The 19,434-nt window shown below is 40.8% G+C and overlaps 2 protein-coding genes and 1 non-coding gene across 5 annotated transcripts in view; 2 read left to right on the top strand and 1 right to left on the bottom strand.

The window, feature by feature from the left end:
- AMN1 (antagonist of mitotic exit network 1 homolog) overlaps positions 1-7,664 on the top strand; it is a 65,465-nt gene extending 57,801 nt beyond the window's left edge. For all 3 annotated transcript variants that reach the window (XM_025209068.1, XM_014521856.2, XM_025209069.1), the window contains one exon: positions 4,121-7,664. In XM_025209068.1, the coding sequence (XP_025064853.1) occupies positions 4,121-4,194 (74 nt within the window). In that variant the 3' untranslated portion in view covers positions 4,195-7,664. The remainder of the gene's footprint in view (positions 1-4,120) is intronic.
- Positions 377-563, top strand: LOC112550956. The gene has a single exon (XR_003095043.1). It is a non-coding gene; the product is annotated as a U2 spliceosomal RNA (small nuclear RNA).
- A 6,138-nt stretch (positions 7,665-13,802) lies between the features above and the next one.
- Positions 13,803-19,429, bottom strand: ETFBKMT (electron transfer flavoprotein subunit beta lysine methyltransferase; the record flags this gene model as incomplete). The annotated part of the gene is made up of 3 exons (XM_025209032.1): positions 13,803-15,170; positions 16,491-16,621; positions 19,158-19,429. Coding segments are annotated over 3 exons (747 nt in total), but the record flags the coding sequence as incomplete, so codon positions are not given.
- Positions 19,430-19,434: the final 5 nt, after the last annotated feature.

Genomic DNA, 19,434 nt, shown 5'->3' with positions numbered 1-19,434 from the left:
ACAGTGAGGAGGGCATGGGGGATGTGGGATGGGTAGTGGGGAGATGCGGCAAGAGGGGTGGAGGCCCAAAGCTGAGGCAGGAGAGGCAGGGGTTGCAGAGGTGGGGCGGGGCAGGCACCTGCTGTGGCTCCAGCTCTGGTCCCAAGCCTTTAGCCAAAGCTTCTGCCTGCCCCCCCATCACCACCTTGTACTTGTTTCCAAGATGAAGGACCTTTTCCCCCACGTTAAATGAGGTGGGGAAGCTTATCTCAGAATTGAGAAAATACAGTATGATAAACTAGCTGGATTAATGGCTTACTGAGACTTGGGGGAGTAAAGTTAGTATACATACCAGACATCACCTAATAAACGGAGCCTGCTTGGTCTTGGTGTTTGTATCACTTCTCAGCCTCTTGTGAGCTCAGATCAAGTGTAGTGCCTGTTCTTATTGGTTACTCAACATATAAACTGGGTATGAGCCCAAGCATGTTAATGTGTGCTAGCTAATTATGGGACAAACAGCATATTAATGATGTGCATGTCTTCCAAAATTGTGCATTTTTTACTTTTGGAAGATAAGCCAGCTGAATCACTTGACTGACAGTGACTAAAGCAAATCTTGTTATATTCTCTGTTTACTGGAACCATATTGATGTAGGAACTGAAAGCCCTTTGGGAGCAACAGCACCTTAAAACATTATGCTTAGGAGGGAATAAGGTATATCTCCTATGAGAAGCTTTTGTTCTTTCCTTGTTAGTGTCCCAGAAAGCTTTCTTCTATTGCAGGTGCTAATACCTTCTTCTTTGCCCATCCTTCAGATTGTGTCATTCCTGTCTTCACCCTTCAGAACTCTCCAGTAGCTGCCTTATATAATGCATCAACTTCAGGCTTCTCTGTTGATCTTCATAGCTCTGTACCTCACTACTTTTCCATTACTTTCATGTATCACCCTGCCCCCACCATGCCAACAATGCTAGGAGATGGGGGGGGTTCCTGGCGGCTTGGTTCCACCAGGTGGCTCTGGGATCCTCAGTGGTTCGGGGGCATCAGGTAACCCTGGAGGGTCCAGGAGAAGGGCTGTCCCTCAGGAGGGTCCTCCTTGGGACTGCCGTGGTCTGGGGGGCATCGCCGCTTAGGGCCCGCCGTCGTTGCCAAGGGGCTGTGGGGGACCGGAGGGGTCTGCCGTCGCTTGGGGTGCTCCACTGTCATCCGGGGGGCATTCTCAGGATCCGGAGTCCTCCGCCAGGCCTTGCCTGTCCTCATGTTCACTCTTCCAAGTACAACAAATGGGTCAGCAACCTATGGCCCCACAGGGCAGATGCAGCCCATAAAGGTACAATGCAGTCTGCATTTTAGTAAGGGCATGCCGATCCTCGGCCATTTAATCTGGTCCAAGTTTTTCTAATGGCATAGTGATCGCCTCTGGCCACTCCAGCCAATTGTTCCAGCTTGCCTGAAGTGTTGCTGTCCCTCACTGCAGTCTAAACTCAGTGGCAAGAGCAGCTGGAAGGAAATGGTGGGCTGCAGTGCTGATCCAGTCACAAGCTGTGGCCCACATGAGTAAAAGCCTGCAGGCAGCCTAAGCAGCCATTTAAATTGGGCAAATTACACTAGCTGCTTGCTGGAGCCCACCGATTTTTTTTTTTTTCAATGTTAAAAGTACCACTTAACTGAATTATGTGTGCTGGTTAATTCATGCAGGAATAGCATGGGCTCAGCTGCTCACAAATTACTAAGGCCAGTTACTTTGTTATTCACACTGTTTTAGGCATCTAATAGAAGCCTAACATTTGGCAGGCTGCAGTCATTTTTCTGGCTTGGAATAATACAGCAAACTGGTTAAATGGTGTCCACTGTGCATTTCGGGCAGTTCTTGATTGCTAATTGAGCCTGCTATATGCGGCCTAAACTGTGCCATTTTCATGCCTTCTTCCATGCCTACCCTGTCCATGGAACTCTGTCTCTGAATAGCTCTATAAAGCTACAATTTCTCCTCTTTTAAAGCTAAGATAGCTTCTGTGAAATTGGTGGGACTTCCAGTTATGCTAAGCCATCGTTAAGCTAAAGCTCTAAGATTGAGCTTGGGAAGGACCGGCCTCTCTGACTGCTGAATGACCTGATAAGCACTGTAGAAAAAACACTCTAATGAGCAGGGAAGCTGATACAAAAAAGAGAGTATGAGAAGCAAATAAAATTAATAAGGACAGGTGTTGAGATAAGAGAAGAAATGAAGGGGGCCTGGAGTGAGCTTGCAAAAAGTTAATTAAAAGTAGATATTTTAGCAAAAGGACAGATAAATATTGGTATGAAATAATTGTTTCTTTGTAGCGACCTAGGGGAGTGTAATTTACACATGGCGTTGCTATCATTGTCCCAGGCAGTTCTTCTGAGTTGGGCGGATTACTGAACAGACCAGCTAGTGTACTGTCAAAGGGACAATAACCCCCTCCAAACTTTTTGCCACTGAACATGAATTTAAGTCTTCCTTTCTGCATCGCACCTAGACTTCAGGAGGCCACTTGCTAGCACTGAGGCCACATGGACCCAAGCAGCCTGAACACTGAGAATGACAACAGGCAAGAGTCAACCCAGACTCACACCTCAGAACAATATCATCTACCAAAAAAATCATTTACTTGTAATAATGAATACAGTAAAGCAGGGATGTCAAACTCATCCATCCCCACAGACTGGATGAGTGGTGTGCGGCCAGTCTGCGGGCCCATTCCCCTTCCCTGTCCCCCAGCATACTTGATCTGGTGGCTGCTCCATCCAGTCTGGGACCTGAGCTGCATGTGGTGTGGATTATGGGTGGCTGGAACGGATGCCACATATGGGATAGTCCGGCCAGAGTGGCACTCACACTGCATGCAGTGGACACCCCAGCCAGACTGCACCACAAGTAGATCACCCCAGCAGCTCTGGGACTGTGCCAAATGTGGTGCACACTCCAGCAAGTCTAGGACATACATTGCATGCAGCACCTATAAGCATCATATGCAGCGTGGGTCCTGGACTGGCTAGAGCAAGTGCCATGTGTGGCATGCGTCCCAGAGTGGGTGCCACGTGTGATGCCATCTTGCCAGGGTAACCACCTCGTGCACCATGGCTGGTGCTCCAACTGGATTGTGCCACTTGCAGCATGGGTCTCAGACCTGTGGAGCAGCCACTAGATCAGGGATGCTGGGGAAGGGGGAGGGTTCCATTGGCCTAATCTGGCCTACAGACTGGCACCACATCACAGGTGCATGCTATGCCCTATGTGGGTTTAATTGGACCCAGAGGAAGCACTGGGGGTTGGATAGTGGGCTTCATGGGTTGGTCTGTATGTTTGATACCCCTGCAATGAAGTATGGCTGACTTGTCACTACCACCTTATTTGTCAGTGCACTTAAGTCCCAGGCAGGAGCTGTACTGATTTATACACTTTAGTTAATCAGTCACCTGTTTAAGCACAATTCGTCATTTCCAAAAAAATATGCATAGAAAATCACTATAGAAATTTATATTGATGATTCATCAATTTAAAAAAGGTATGGTAGCTCCTGGATCATTTGTATCCAGGCGATTCACAACCCACTCAGTTTGCAATGTGGTTGCTGAATTCAAGAGGAGCAGTGCAAATGATTTGTTGTGGCTTTCATTTCAGAGGGTGGCACTCTTTGTCTCTTGATGTAATATGCAGAATAAAGTTAGGTAATAATGACTATGAATGACTAATTATCTCACAAAAAGTTGGAAATATGGCCAAATATGATTATTAGTTGCTCATGGATAATTTAGTCATTGTTATTCATCCCCTTGGAGTGACTACTTAGCCATATTTTACTGTAGATTTTTGAATAGTTGATCCTAAATGTGTATTTATTCTATAATAAAACCATAACAGATATATTCACTGGCTACCATCTGGTCTTTTCTTTCTGCTGTCTAGCTACTGTTACATAACTAAAAGTGCCTGAATGATTTATTTTTTCAACTACCTGTCCCCGATTATAGAATATAATAAAAAAAATCTGTTTGCGTGTAATAGCAAATGAAACAATTATACAGAATTAATACAAATTCCTATTTTTGTCGCACAACATCTGCATACGTTATGAACAGTTAATGACCATTATTTTTTGTGTTTTTCTACAGATCGTTCCCGAGAAGCATTGGAACAGTTAGTTGGACCAAACAAAATCAAGCAAGTGACATGGACTGTGTATTGATTTAGTGTAAGGGTCACAGATCATATAGCATTTCGGGAAATTACCTCTTCTGGGAAACAGCTTATTTTCCGGTAACTGGTACTTTCCGTCTCGCCAGATTGCTTCATTCTCTCTGCCTCCACTAGAGGTCTCTGTTACCATCCAAGTGATTTCAGGTCCCAGGCTCCTGTATCAATGCCTTGTTATTTGGTATTTTCTTTAATTAAAGCACCATCTTTCTTTACATCATAAGATGGATCATATTTCATTAAAAAGACACTTTGAAATTAATATTTATATTAGGAAAAATGCCTTGAAGCCACAGGCAAAGCCCAGACTCCACTGTGCAAATGTGATGCAGTCCCTGCCCTAAAGAGCTTGCAGTCTAAGTGCTTCCCTCCAAATACTTAGGCTGCCTATACACATGCTCAGGGGTGTCAGGGAGTGTTTTAATTAGAGTGGTTCCCAGAGAGCCACTCTAATTAATTAAAATGCCTCACCATCATGTGCATTAAGCCTCTGCAGGTTTAAAAATGGCCACAGGATGCTTTATCAAAACCTCATTTGACAAAGTTTGGATAAAGCGCCCAGCGGCCATTTTTAAACATGTGGAGGCTTATAAACATAACGGTGAGGCCACGCTGGAGATTTCTGATTAGAATGTAGAACAGGCTCAGTCAGTCTGCTCTGGCGTGTTCTAACTAAAATGTGAACCAGCATGCGTATAGGCAGCCTTTATGTCTACATACATGAGGAGTTCCCTCAGAAGTTAATAGCATTACTCACAAGCATAAAGTATGTGCTTTTTTACAGGATCAGAAGCAAAGTTTATGACAAAATACAGCAGATAGTGCAGGTGAAGAAAGGGGGAAGTAATAGAAAAACACACGTGGCTTTCATAATGACAGCTAGTCTCAGTTCACCACTTTCTTAACTGTTATATTCCTATTTTTAGGAATATAAATTGGTAGGTGTTATTCATGCTGTTGCTTTTCACTTTGTTTAACCACCATATACTTACCTGGATTTTTAGACAAGAATTGTTGTGGGGGAGATCTTTTATTGACCAACTGCATGGTTAACATAGACAAAGGCAAGATTTTGGGTATCATGGTAGCCTTCCTCAGGCCTCTGGATTTTTATAAGCCCAAAAACATAACCCGTGAGCAAATAAATACCACGAGAATTTTAAGACAGCTTAATCTTAAGTATAATAGCTATGACTTAATGAGCTCTCTGAATATCAGCAGATAGCCAGTTCTTTTAGCTTTTATCAGCATTCATACATGGAAGTGCTGAGATGGAAAGATAGGCCCATCTCAGTTCTGAGGTGTAACTGAACAGAAGAATTGGAACCTAGATTTAGTATTGTCTTTGACTCTCTGCCAACCCCACATCAGTCTAAATCAGCACAGTGTGTGTTCCACAAGTAATTTAGCTGAACCTCAGGCCCCCTGAAAAATCTATACATTCATTAAAATATTTGACCTTGAATTTCTAAAAATACATGCAAGTCCAGGAATTTTAATTTTCAATGTTACTGGTTTAGGATTAATTTATCACATGGTTCTGCAGGGTCTTCTGGTGTTTTGCAATTGTTATGCTGATTTCTGTCCCCTGTGGGTCTATTACAGTGTAAGTGTTCTTGTGTATGTTCAGTGGGTGTGTGTTAAACTTTACCTAGCAAATGGTGGTAATTCTGTGTTATACAGAGGGTATTTGAATGCCCTGCGTTACTGTTCTGCTTTGGGAATATCTATATTTAAATTGGGTGGCTAGGAATTCTGTAGAATTCGTGACTATCAACAATATTTAAGTGTAGGTAACACTAAGGAGCAGATTTACTTTTTAAAATCCAGCATTGTTACAATCCAGGTTTGTTAAGCTCATAACTCCACCATAAGTAAAAATAGTCTTCTATCAATCTTTTCAGAACTCTGGTTGAACAAACTAAAGGTAAACCTCTAAACAAAATGAGACAAAAAAATGTGTTGCACCTTACAAACATGTATAACACGTTGCAGTGTCAACACTTATCTCCAATCCTGTGTTAGTTACACAGGTTATAGAAAATAGTGTTCAAGCAGGTTTACTGAATGATGTGTACATTTTTGAGCTAGGTTGCTTAAATCCATATTCCTCCAAATCAGTGCTAAGGCCTTATCTAGAGTGGTGACTTGCTCTAATTGCAACCACAGGTAAAACTGCATTAGTGCAATTTAATATTAATTAATTAATTCGTGCAATTTAATATTGCAAGCAGGCAGAGCTGCAGTTTGCTCTAATGCAGCAAAACCAGTGTTAGCAACTGGGGCAACTGCCTTGTCTAAACAAAGAAAGTTTCAGTCAGCATTAAGGCCCCTGCTGCTTAAACACCTAAAAGATTCATTTAAAGATCCGTTAAGCATTCCCATGCTAGCCTACAGGTAACTTGCTATTCTGGCACATTGCAATCCTGTTATTAGTTCAGGCCAATTACTCCAAAGCTATTGAGGCCGGTGCGCAGGAGACATACTTTACGTTGCACCTCTGCTCAACCATCTCAACTGATTAAAATGCAGCACTGACAGGCTCAAGATGTTTAGTCAATAAGGCACAAGCAGCAGTGGTTGCACAAACCAGGGCTTCCAAAAGGAAAAAACAGCTACAGTGTAACTATTGCAAGAATGCTGCTTCACCTGCCCCTGAGCCAGAGTGGAAAGTTGTACTATAGTACCCTAAGGATGGACAGCATAAAGTATAAGGCAGCCAAAAATGGGAGTTCCTCATAGCTTTAACAAAGAAGCAGTGATTTGCAGGGAAGGGAAAATGTATTTGTTCCTAGTGGCACAGAAATGCTGTTAACTTTTATGAATTTGATTTGGAATTATACACTACTCTTTCTTCTGTTAACTGAGCTGTATGTCATGCTGAAGGATGATACAGCTTACATTCACCTTTGAATATTGCATGCAGCTGTTTTGTTGTCTGTTAACCACTTCTAGAATATTCAATTTAGTGGGATATTCTCAACTTGTTTTATACATAAATGCCTGCACACTGAGATGAACAAATCTCCTTGAATGACATTTCCCTGTCCTTAGGGTTCTTCTTTGAAAGCTTGATGTGTCATTTGCATTTTCATCTTTGGAGCTTGATTCTGATCTCATGAGGTTTTGTTTTGAGGGGTTTTTTTATTTTGGGGTTGTTTTTTGCAGTGTAACTCCACTGCCATCAGGAATGATTCTTTATTTAAAATCAGGCTTCTTGTGTTTGCAAATGTGAGGTGGAATGGAAAAATAGCATACTAGTATGCACCATATGAAGATGTGGTTAATTCTTCATGTTATATAGTACTTCTAGTTATTGTCCCTGTTGTACAGTGTTGAGTAACACACTGTGAAAATGAGTACTGCATGTATGTATTTGTAAGTATTTCTGTATTGTTTTGAAAATCAAAACCAGTAAATCTTTAAACTGGATTGAGTTGGCAAGTTTATGCCTGTAAGCTACTCTGACTCGGCTCAAAATGCTTCTCTCATACACCTACACACACTTTCAGCCCTCTTTTTAAACCATCATTTGTAGTTACTATTTGGAAGCTTGAAATTGAAACCTTTTTCCTCTTTCAGCCATAAATCCTTCATGGCACTTGCCTAGTGGGGCAGGGGGCTGGACTCAGTGATCTTCCGAGGTCCATACCAGCCCTAATGTCTATGAAATCTATTAAATCATCATAGGGTTGCTCATTTAGAGCTGGGCTGCTTTGAAAATTCCCTTTCAAGTTGGTATGTCAGCAAATACTTCCTAATAGGTCAGGTTGCTTCCTTGCAAACTGTTGAGAAGCTACAGCTGTCAAGGAGAAAAGCATGGTTGTAGACCTGCTACTTCATCTTTGGCCAGAATTTTCTTTAGGTTTTCCAGGGAAAAAGATTTCCTGGGAAAAAATATTATGCCTAAGACCACTTTATTGCAGGATAACTGAAGAATTAATTTGAAAGACAAAAACAGCTTACCATCAATTCCAAAACATAGCGGACCAGTCTTTCTACCTTGACCCCAGCCTGAAAAAAAGATAGCACTGAGGCATTCTGCAGTATTATTAAAATGTATAGTAAAAGGACCAAATCATTCTTACTCCGGCACATTCAGCCTAGGGACAGGGAGACAGAAAGAATTTTATGTCCAATTAGATATGAAATTGCAGAATTGAAATTATTAACGATTTGTATTATCTTTGCAGGAAAGAGTCCCAGTCAGACTAGGATCCTGTTGCTGTGGTACTGTACAAACACCAAACAAATATATGGTGCCTGCCCAAACGACTTACACTCTGAGTACAAAGAGGAAATAAAATCCCTCACAGGAACCGTAGGCATACTGCTGGATTGACTACTACATCTTACACCAAAATAACCTAAGCATGGGCAAAGGAAATTTGTGAAGCAGCCACATAGCCGAGAATACTTACCTTCACCGGACACACACAAGTGGATTCTAATCAGTTTTGGAAAGCTGAGTGAAACCACTATTCTGCTTGACTATACACTGAATTTCTATGGCTCCTTACAGACATTAAAAAAAAAAAAAAAAGTGGTGTTATAAACTCAGTGTGCTCCTGCACCGAGCCAAGCACGTGTCCAGAAGAGGCGGTGTGTTAGTTGGATCTGGCTCACCTGACATCTGTATAAATCGGGTGCTTTAATGGGCTTTTGTAGTGCTTTTATCGAATAGCTGATTGAATCAGCTTTAGCTAAAAGTGCCAAAAAGCCCCGCTAAAGTGCCCAATCTATATAGACACTGCGGAGCTGGGCTGAAGTAACGCACGGATCCTTCTGGTAAAGCGATTTTTCTTGTTCGGTTTTTTTTTTTTTTTTTTTAATGTCTGCAAGTAGCCTATTATCCTATCTTCTCTCTGACACAGTTCCTCCCCCTTAATCTTTTGCTTTATTACATCCTAAGCAGAAAGGTCAGTGAAATGGCTGTCTCAAGGGGAAAAAAAGAAATTACCTTGAATCTTTTTTTCTCTGTGACAGATCCCCATCAACCCTGCCCTTCCTGTGTATTCAGAGGATATGGACAAAGTTTGTTTTTCAAAATCCACATGAATTAGTCTCTAATCATATTACTGTTTAGTTCACAGTCTGTTCAGTTTATTAATCAGATTAGTCATTTTAGCTCTGGCCAGATGAAGAAGTGAGTTCAGGACCATGCGTTGTTCTTGACTGACAGCCCTGGCTGCCTCAGGAGATTCAAGGAAGGTACCAGGATACAGACATATAGTTTGGAATGAGATGGGAAGAAAAACCTGATTAGTTATATGGACAGTCACGAGGAGAGAGAAAAAATAAGAGGAGGATACATTTGGACTACCCTGGGTCAGTCCAGGTTCTCCCCAACTATATAATGACCTAACAAATTCACATGTTCTGTTTTAAGAAGCCTAATGTTGATTTTTTTTTTCAGTGTATGTGAATAAGAAACACACATGAGAGTAGTGTGCCTACCTACAGGACAAATAAAGTTTTATAGTGGAAATCTTAAGAAATATTAAATGACATGTTTTGTGACAAAGAAGCTGGTACATTTATCGTATAAGCAAAATGATGGACCTAAAACTGCCTTTGGAGATGCACTTGGATTGAGGCCTGTGTGCTTATCTGAGAGTGAAATTTACCTGCAAGCTTTTCCCTAAACTAGGGGCCAAATCTTCCATTGTTCTAAGATGAAGTAGTGGTATTGACTTCCGTAGAACTAGACCAAGTTACATTAGCCAAGAATCTGACTTATGTTCTTTTTTCACATTTTATAAATATAGAATACTCCCTCCCCCAACCCCCCATCAAGTACAAGCTCTTTCCACCTTTAGCAGCCTTTGAAGAAACTGCGAGTCAAGGCTGGTAACTCCAGACAATGCTTGATGTTAATCCATTGTTCTCTCGTCTAGTTGGCTCAGGAAGTGAATATTCTATCACTTTGTGCAGCTGACGGTGAATGCTGTGGCCTGTAAACTGAGGTCTCCCGGGGTCACCGATCAGAACTTTAGTTCCATACATCTTGATGCACTTCCCCAACCAGTGATGCAGACAGTCAGCAAGATGTTCATCATAAAACATATCCCCTAACACAATGAGGTCCCACTTGTCTAGTTTTGTATCAGTGATGTTCTTAATTGCAATAGGAAAGGGATTCACATTGTTCAGTTCACAATTGATGACCATGGCCATTCCTGCAACTGAGAAAAATATGATCAATAAGAATGAATTTAGAATGCTGTGCTTCAAACCCCTCTATATTAGTAAATTCTGAGGATTTTCCACAAGTCTTAGTTTGAATAATCTCTTTAAATATTAGTGCTATTCATATTATTTCTATATCTTATGGTGGTAGCCTAGCACCTCACAGACACTGACACACATTATCCCTGCAGCATTTCCATAAGGTAGGGAAGAAATGTATTCCCATTTTACAGATGAGAACTGAGGGACAGCACAGATTAAGTGACTTGTTTAAGGTCATGCAAGAAATTGAAGTCAGATGTCCAACTCTCAGACCAGTGCTTTAATCATTAGACAGCTTCTTTCTTTTTCAAAGAATAAGTAACTAACAATAAAAAAGTAGGTGGCATTTAGGAGAAAACAGATGGTTTGAATCACTGTTAGCCAAATAGCAGCTGGAAAAATTCTGGCTAAAACGTAAACACATGAGCAAAGAAAAATTCTTGGTGCAACGTCACTGAAGTCAGTTATGCTAAGGATTAATTTGGCTCTCAAAGGGGCAGCTCAGTATGATCCATTTAAAAGAAATTTATAATAAAACTCTTTGAGTCTTTTGTTCTTAAGTAAAAACAACTGAAAACAAAAGCCAAAATTCACAAGTGGATGCCTTCATTTAGGTAGGTATCTAGGTGTGCATATCTGGGAACATGAGGATATAATCCATACTTCAGCACCAGAATCAAGTGCCTATAGAAGGGACTGGGATCCAAACATTCAGACATAGCTAAACTATGAAATGTTTCCTGCTTAAACTCTTAACTTTTAAATTCTCTACATCAACTTTAACTTCTTGAGGGCTTAACTTTTCTTACAAATCAAAGGCAGTATAGTTCTGTTCAGTCTGTTCTAGAGACTGAAAAACAGTGCAGGAAATGCAGCTGTAATAAGCAGAACTGACTTTTAAATAGCATCATTAAAATTGGCACGCTTGGCAGAAATTCCAAGGGATGATCAGGCATAGAATCCATCCACCTACATATCCCCAGAGGTGGCCTTCCAAAATAGCTGTGATGTGTTGCAAGGGACAATACAGGAAGAAGTCTGGTCTTCCATTCATGGCAATAAGACTTTTATGCAATGTGTGGCAACCTCTAGCCCTTAATGTTTGCAAACAGAGCACAACTGATCCTGCTGGAAACAAGCATTACACACAACCATATATCTTTTTAGCATTTTTCAACATGGAAACTTAATTTTTGCAACCACTGAACCATCTCAACTGATTAAAATGCAGCACTGACAGGCTCAAGATGTTTAGTCAATAAGGCACAAGCAGCAGTGGTTGCACAAACCAGGGCTTCCAAAAGGAAAAAACAGCTACAGTGTAACTATTGCAAGAATGCTGCTTCACCTGCCCCTGAGCCAGAGTGGAAAGTTGTACTATAGTACCCTAAGGATGGACAGCATAAAGTATAAGGCAGCCAAAAATGGGAGTTCCTCATAGCTTTAACAAAGAAGCAGTGATTTGCAGGGAAGGGAAAATGTATTTGTTCCTAGTGGCACAGAAATGCTGTTAACTTTTATGAATTTGATTTGGAATTATACACTACTCTTTCTTCTGTTAACTGAGCTGTATGTCATGCTGAAGGATGATACAGCTTACATTCACCTTTGAATATTGCATGCAGCTGTTTTGTTGTCTGTTAACCACTTCTAGAATATTCAATTTAGTGGGATATTCTCAACTTGTTTTATACATAAATGCCTGCACACTGAGATGAACAAATCTCCTTGAATGACATTTCCCTGTCCTTAGGGTTCTTCTTTGAAAGCTTGATGTGTCATTTGCATTTTCATCTTTGGAGCTTGATTCTGATCTCATGAGGTTTTGTTTTGAGGGGTTTTTTTATTTTGGGGTTGTTTTTTGCAGTGTAACTCCACTGCCATCAGGAATGATTCTTTATTTAAAATCAGGCTTCTTGTGTTTGCAAATGTGAGGTGGAATGGAAAAATAGCATACTAGTATGCACCATATGAAGATGTGGTTAATTCTTCATGTTATATAGTACTTCTAGTTATTGTCCCTGTTGTACAGTGTTGAGTAACACACTGTGAAAATGAGTACTGCATGTATGTATTTGTAAGTATTTCTGTATTGTTTTGAAAATCAAAACCAGTAAATCTTTAAACTGGATTGAGTTGGCAAGTTTATGCCTGTAAGCTACTCTGACTCGGCTCAAAATGCTTCTCTCATACACCTACACACACTTTCAGCCCTCTTTTTAAACCATCATTTGTAGTTACTATTTGGAAGCTTGAAATTGAAACCTTTTTCCTCTTTCAGCCATAAATCCTTCATGGCACTTGCCTAGTGGGGCAGGGGGCTGGACTCAGTGATCTTCCGAGGTCCATACCAGCCCTAATGTCTATGAAATCTATTAAATCATCATAGGGTTGCTCATTTAGAGCTGGGCTGCTTTGAAAATTCCCTTTCAAGTTGGTATGTCAGCAAATACTTCCTAATAGGTCAGGTTGCTTCCTTGCAAACTGTTGAGAAGCTACAGCTGTCAAGGAGAAAAGCATGGTTGTAGACCTGCTACTTCATCTTTGGCCAGAATTTTCTTTAGGTTTTCCAGGGAAAAAGATTTCCTGGGAAAAAATATTATGCCTAAGACCACTTTATTGCAGGATAACTGAAGAATTAATTTGAAAGACAAAAACAGCTTACCATCAATTCCAAAACATAGCGGACCAGTCTTTCTACCTTGACCCCAGCCTGAAAAAAAGATAGCACTGAGGCATTCTGCAGTATTATTAAAATGTATAGTAAAAGGACCAAATCATTCTTACTCCGGCACATTCAGCCTAGGGACAGGGAGACAGAAAGAATTTTATGTCCAATTAGATATGAAATTGCAGAATTGAAATTATTAACGATTTGTATTATCTTTGCAGGAAAGAGTCCCAGTCAGACTAGGATCCTGTTGCTGTGGTACTGTACAAACACCAAACAAATATATGGTGCCTGCCCAAACGACTTACACTCTGAGTACAAAGAGGAAATAAAATCCCTCACAGGAACCGTAGGCATACTGCTGGATTGACTACTACATCTTACACCAAAATAACCTAAGCATGGGCAAAGGAAATTTGTGAAGCAGCCACATAGCCGAGAATACTTACCTTCACCGGACACACACAAGTGGATTCTAATCAGTTTTGGAAAGCTGAGTGAAACCACTATTCTGCTTGACTATACACTGAATTTCTATGGCTCCTTACAGACATTAAAAAAAAAAAAAAAAGTGGTGTTATAAACTCAGTGTGCTCCTGCACCGAGCCAAGCACGTGTCCAGAAGAGGCGGTGTGTTAGTTGGATCTGGCTCACCTGACATCTGTATAAATCGGGTGCTTTAATGGGCTTTTGTAGTGTTTTTTTTTTTTTAATGTCTGCAAGTAGCCTATTATCCTATCTTCTCTCTGACACAGTTCCTCCCCCTTAATCTTTTGCTTTATTACATCCTAAGCAGAAAGGTCAGTGAAATGGCTGTCTCAAGGGGAAAAAAAGAAATTACCTTGAATCTTTTTTTCTCTGTGACAGATCCCCATCAACCCTGCCCTTCCTGTGTATTCAGAGGATATGGACAAAGTTTGTTTTTCAAAATCCACATGAATTAGTCTCTAATCATATTACTGTTTAGTTCACAGTCTGTTCAGTTTATTAATCAGATTAGTCATTTTAGCTCTGGCCAGATGAAGAAGTGAGTTCAGGACCATGCGTTGTTCTTGACTGACAGCCCTGGCTGCCTCAGGAGATTCAAGGAAGGTACCAGGATACAGACATATAGTTTGGAATGAGATGGGAAGAAAAACCTGATTAGTTATATGGACAGTCACGAGGAGAGAGAAAAAATAAGAGGAGGATACATTTGGACTACCCTGGGTCAGTCCAGGTTCTCCCCAACTATATAATGACCTAACAAATTCACATGTTCTGTTTTAAGAAGCCTAATGTTGATTTTTTTTTTCAGTGTATGTGAATAAGAAACACACATGAGAGTAGTGTGCCTACCTACAGGACAAATAAAGTTTTATAGTGGAAATCTTAAGAAATATTAAATGACATGTTTTGTGACAAAGAAGCTGGTACATTTATCGTATAAGCAAAATGATGGACCTAAAACTGCCTTTGGAGATGCACTTGGATTGAGGCCTGTGTGCTTATCTGAGAGTGAAATTTACCTGCAAGCTTTTCCCTAAACTAGGGGCCAAATCTTCCATTGTTCTAAGATGAAGTAGTGGTATTGACTTCCGTAGAACTAGACCAAGTTACATTAGCCAAGAATCTGACTTATGTTCTTTTTTCACATTTTATAAATATAGAATACTCCCTCCCCCAACCCCCCATCAAGTACAAGCTCTTTCCACCTTTAGCAGCCTTTGAAGAAACTGCGAGTCAAGGCTGGTAACTCCAGACAATGCTTGATGTTAATCCATTGTTCTCTCGTCTAGTTGGCTCAGGAAGTGAATATTCTATCACTTTGTGCAGCTGACGGTGAATGCTGTGGCCTGTAAACTGAGGTCTCCCGGGGTCACCGATCAGAACTTTAGTTCCATACATCTTGATGCACTTCCCCAACCAGTGATGCAGACAGTCAGCAAGATGTTCATCATAAAACATATCCCCTAACACAATGAGGTCCCACTTGTCTAGTTTTGTATCAGTGATGTTCTTAATTGCAATAGGAAAGGGATTCACATTGTTCAGTTCACAATTGATGACCATGGCCATTCCTGCAACTGAGAAAAATATGATCAATAAGAATGAATTTAGAATGCTGTGCTTCAAACCCCTCTATATTAGTAAATTCTGAGGATTTTCCACAAGTCTTAGTTTGAATAATCTCTTTAAATATTAGTGCTATTCATATTATTTCTATATCTTATGGTGGTAGCCTAGCACCTCACAGACACTGACACACATTATCCCTGCAGCATTTCCATAAGGTAGGGAAGAAATGTATTCCCATTTTACAGATGAGAACTGAGGGACAGCACAGATTAAGTGACTTGTTTAAGGTCATGCAAGAAATTGAAGTCAGATGTCCAACTCTCAGACCAGTGCTTTAATCATTAGACAGCTTCTTTCTTTTTCAAAGAATAAGTAACTAACAATAAAAAAGTAGGTGGCATTTAGGAGAAAACAGATGGTTTGAATCACTGTTAGCCAAATAGCAGCTGGAAAAATTCTGGCTAAAACGTAAACACATGAGCAAAGAAAAATTCTTGGTGCAACGTCACTGAAGTCAGTTATGCTAAGGATTAATTTGGCTCTCAAAGGGGCAGCTCAGTATGATCCATTTAAAAGAAATTTATAATAAAACTCTTTGAGTCTTTTGTTCTTAAGTAAAAACAACTGAAAACAAAAGCCAAAATTCACAAGTGGATGCCTTCATTTAGGTAGGTATCTAGGTGTGCATATCTGGGAACATGAGGATATAATCCATACTTCAGCACCAGAATCAAGTGCCTATAGAAGGGACTGGGATCCAAACATTCAGACATAGCTAAACTATGAAATGTTTCCTGCTTAAACTCTTAACTTTTAAATTCTCTACATCAACTTTAACTTCTTGAGGGCTTAACTTTTCTTACAAATCAAAGGCAGTATAGTTCTGTTCAGTCTGTTCTAGAGACTGAAAAACAGTGCAGGAAATGCAGCTGTAATAAGCAGAACTGACTTTTAAATAGCATCATTAAAATTGGCACGCTTGGCAGAAATTCCAAGGGATGATCAGGCATAGAATCCATCCACCTACATATCCCCAGAGGTGGCCTTCCAAAATAGCTGTGATGTGTTGCAAGGGACAATACAGGAAGAAGTCTGGTCTTCCATTCATGGCAATAAGACTTTTATGCAATGTGTGGCAACCTCTAGCCCTTAATGTTTGCAAACAGAGCACAACTGATCCTGCTGGAAACAAGCATTACACACAACCATATATCTTTTTAGCATTTTTCAACATGGAAACTTAATTTTTGCAACCATGTTAAAGGCAAACTACTCTTCGTGCATACTTAATAACTTCCTTGTGCAGCACTTGGAAACAAGCGTCTTACTAGGATCGATGTCATTAGCGAGGACATGGGATGCACCACTCATCACGGCAGCTATTGCTGTTGCTCCACATCCACTCCCAAGATCTAATACAGATCCCATTCTGACAATATTCGGATTATCTAAAATATATCTGAGTTAAGGAGGTAAATGGTTGAAACATCAAAAAGAAGGCTGGGCAAGTATCTAGTTTCCATATGAAGTTTTCCAAGAAACTTGTTTCATAGATGTAATAGTGCAGAGATTAATTCAAAAGATATCCAATACATGTAATTAATTGCACACTATCCGTCATACAGACACGTGTATATGTGTGTGAGAGAGCATCAGAAGCCACCAGAGGGTGCACCAAGTAAGAGAAAACAACAAGCAACCAAAATGCTTCATTTCAGTCAATCAGATAATTCTCTCATTCTCTCAGTTGAATTAAAGTAATAAATGGATGACACCAGGAAAGTGGCTGTGAAATGTGCCACTAAAAGTAGGGAATAGGAAAGTTGTAGGTAATAAATAGTAATAAAGTTAAAACCGTTGGCTTGAGTACAGATGTTCTTAGAAGAAACTCTAGGTCTGCTGATATGCATGAGCCAGAGGTTTAAACGTGGACACCTCACCCTTGATTAGCTCCATCTGTGCCTGACTGCTGCATAGGCTACAAGTGGCTGGGTCCAAGGTAAAATCCCAGTCCCTCCAGTTAACCTGTCTGCTTCATGGCTTGCAGCCCCTCAGTTCTCCAACTGCTTCAAGGCCTTGTTTCTCTGGGTCTGCATTTGCCTTGCCCCCAACTCTTGCCCTGGTTTCTAACCCTCACCTTCACCTTGACCTCTCGGCTCTGATTCGTGACCTGAGCCCCAACCATTAGGACTGATTACCCAGGAGAGAGGTCATTCATGCAAGTCTCACCACACATTTTATACAATAAAATAAAGCAATCATTTGGGATTTTTTAAAAGGCCTGTGTTGATGCTCTGCTGAAACAGCTTCTGATGAGTGACTGGGGAAATTATAAAGTAAACTAACAATGGTGGGGGGCAGGGCGGGAAGCCTCCTAATCCCCTGGGCAGTGAGTCATGATTATTCTTGAGTTGTGGGGGTTTTGGAGCAGCCTCTCACGTAAACTGCCATCACTTCAGAGGAGTTATGACCATTAACAACAGGCAGAAGTCCTATGCCAAGGGACTTCTTCATGCTATTCTGCTGTTGGAAGGTGGACTTTACAACAATACAAGCAGTGAGAGTTTTCCATCTATTGACTCCTCTGTGAAATCCGATGAAATATGAACTTTCATTTTTACCCAGAAGAACTTTTACAATCTTCTCTCCAAAGCCCGATGAAGGGTGTTTGTGCCTGAAAGCTTGCAATTACAGAAATTGTTTTGCAAAAATCTTGTTGGTCTAATAAAAGATATCATCTCTACTGCGAGTCCTGATTGCCTAACCCTCCTCACATACAGATGTATGAGACTGACAAGGAGAATCTGTAGCTCGGAGACCACCAACAAAGGGCAAGGGTGTTTATGTCAAAGCCTGGATACCCTGGGGTTGCTTGGCACCCTTCCCCAATGGCAGCATTGTCATCTCAGGAGCAACTACGATTGACAGATGGAGAGACTTCCAGAAGAAGGGTGGGAGAACATGCCGCAATAATGTGTGGTTTCCCCTTTGCAAACCTTGTACTCTACTGGGGTTTATATGGACCCCCGCTCCCCCCTGAGTTGTGCAGGTGAAGAGAATGATCAGGCCCAGCACTTTTTTTTTTTTTTTTTAAGTGCCCTGATTCCAACTGAGCGGTTCTCAAATTTCCTGTAATGGTCATGTTTACTTGAAACGACAGAATCTAAATTCTACCCCAGCGTGGAAATAGGTCACATGGCTGGCATTGGAGACAGTTGTCTGCCACGCTAGCTTAATAAGGCATCTCAGGTTACACTGTGCCAGGTAGTTTGGAAAGGAGAGTTCTCATGTAGTGATGGAAAGTAATTGCAGAAAAAACAAAAAGTTGTGGCAGCAGCATATTTTCCATGTGTTGTCAGGTTTTCAAATAGTGCAACTAATTTCTGAAATTCCCAATTAATTCAAAACAGCAAAATAAATAATACTAAGAATCTGCTGGTGGGATTCCAGGAAATTAATTAGCATTGCAACCTAAACATTTGGGCAAAGGAGGAACCATCTGATAATGAAATGTGAAGATTCAATTAACTGGAAGACCTCATTGAATTATGTTATCTTTAGCAGCCTTTTAACGCTGCTAAATGTCAGACTAATCATAATTTAGCTGAAAGTCCCATTTCTTCCCATTTAAAAAAAGCATTCACTTTTACTTCCTTGCAGACTGTTGGACAAAAAAAAAAGAAAAAGAAAAAAAAAAAGAAGCCCCCCTCCTCATTTCAACAGAAAATTACTCACGAATTTCTGCTGTTTAGAGATGAAAACTTTCTGTGTGAGAAATAGAATACCAGCCAGTCCCTGAGCATAAGTAACAGCAAATGCATCTTGACATTATACTTCCAAACCAAAACATGGCTTGGCAAAGGACTTCTAGGTGACTAGAAGACTGTAAAATAGATTAAAGAATCTGGTCCAGTTTTCTTCTATAAAAGACATAGAAACCATAGATAGCCTGACATCCTATAGCGGACTAAGCTAGCAGTCATTGTATTCTGTACCTGGATAGGGCTTGGCCTCCTGGCCAATAGATTGCCCAGAAGGGATCAGCAAAAGGCCACAAGTCGGCTCTTTCCTTCCAGAATCGGCAGCGAGGTGTCAGAAGCCGCAGTCTTATCTCTGGTGTGAGGTTTCCACTGCTGATGACTTCAGTGTTCTCCTCCAGAAATGCTCTCACCTCAGGATCCAGGAAGTTTCCTGGTGTCCTGTGGTGGAAGTGTCTCCCAAGCTGAGAGGTGCTTCTGCTGCTGGTCCCTGAAGTTTTTGTGAGGCTTTCCC

Source organism: Alligator sinensis, unplaced genomic scaffold (assembly GCF_000455745.1).
Source record: "Alligator sinensis unplaced genomic scaffold, ASM45574v1 scaffold659_1, whole genome shotgun sequence".
NCBI lineage: Eukaryota > Metazoa > Chordata > Crocodylia > Alligatoridae > Alligator > Alligator sinensis.
This window is presented reverse-complemented; position numbering and strand designations above follow the sequence as displayed.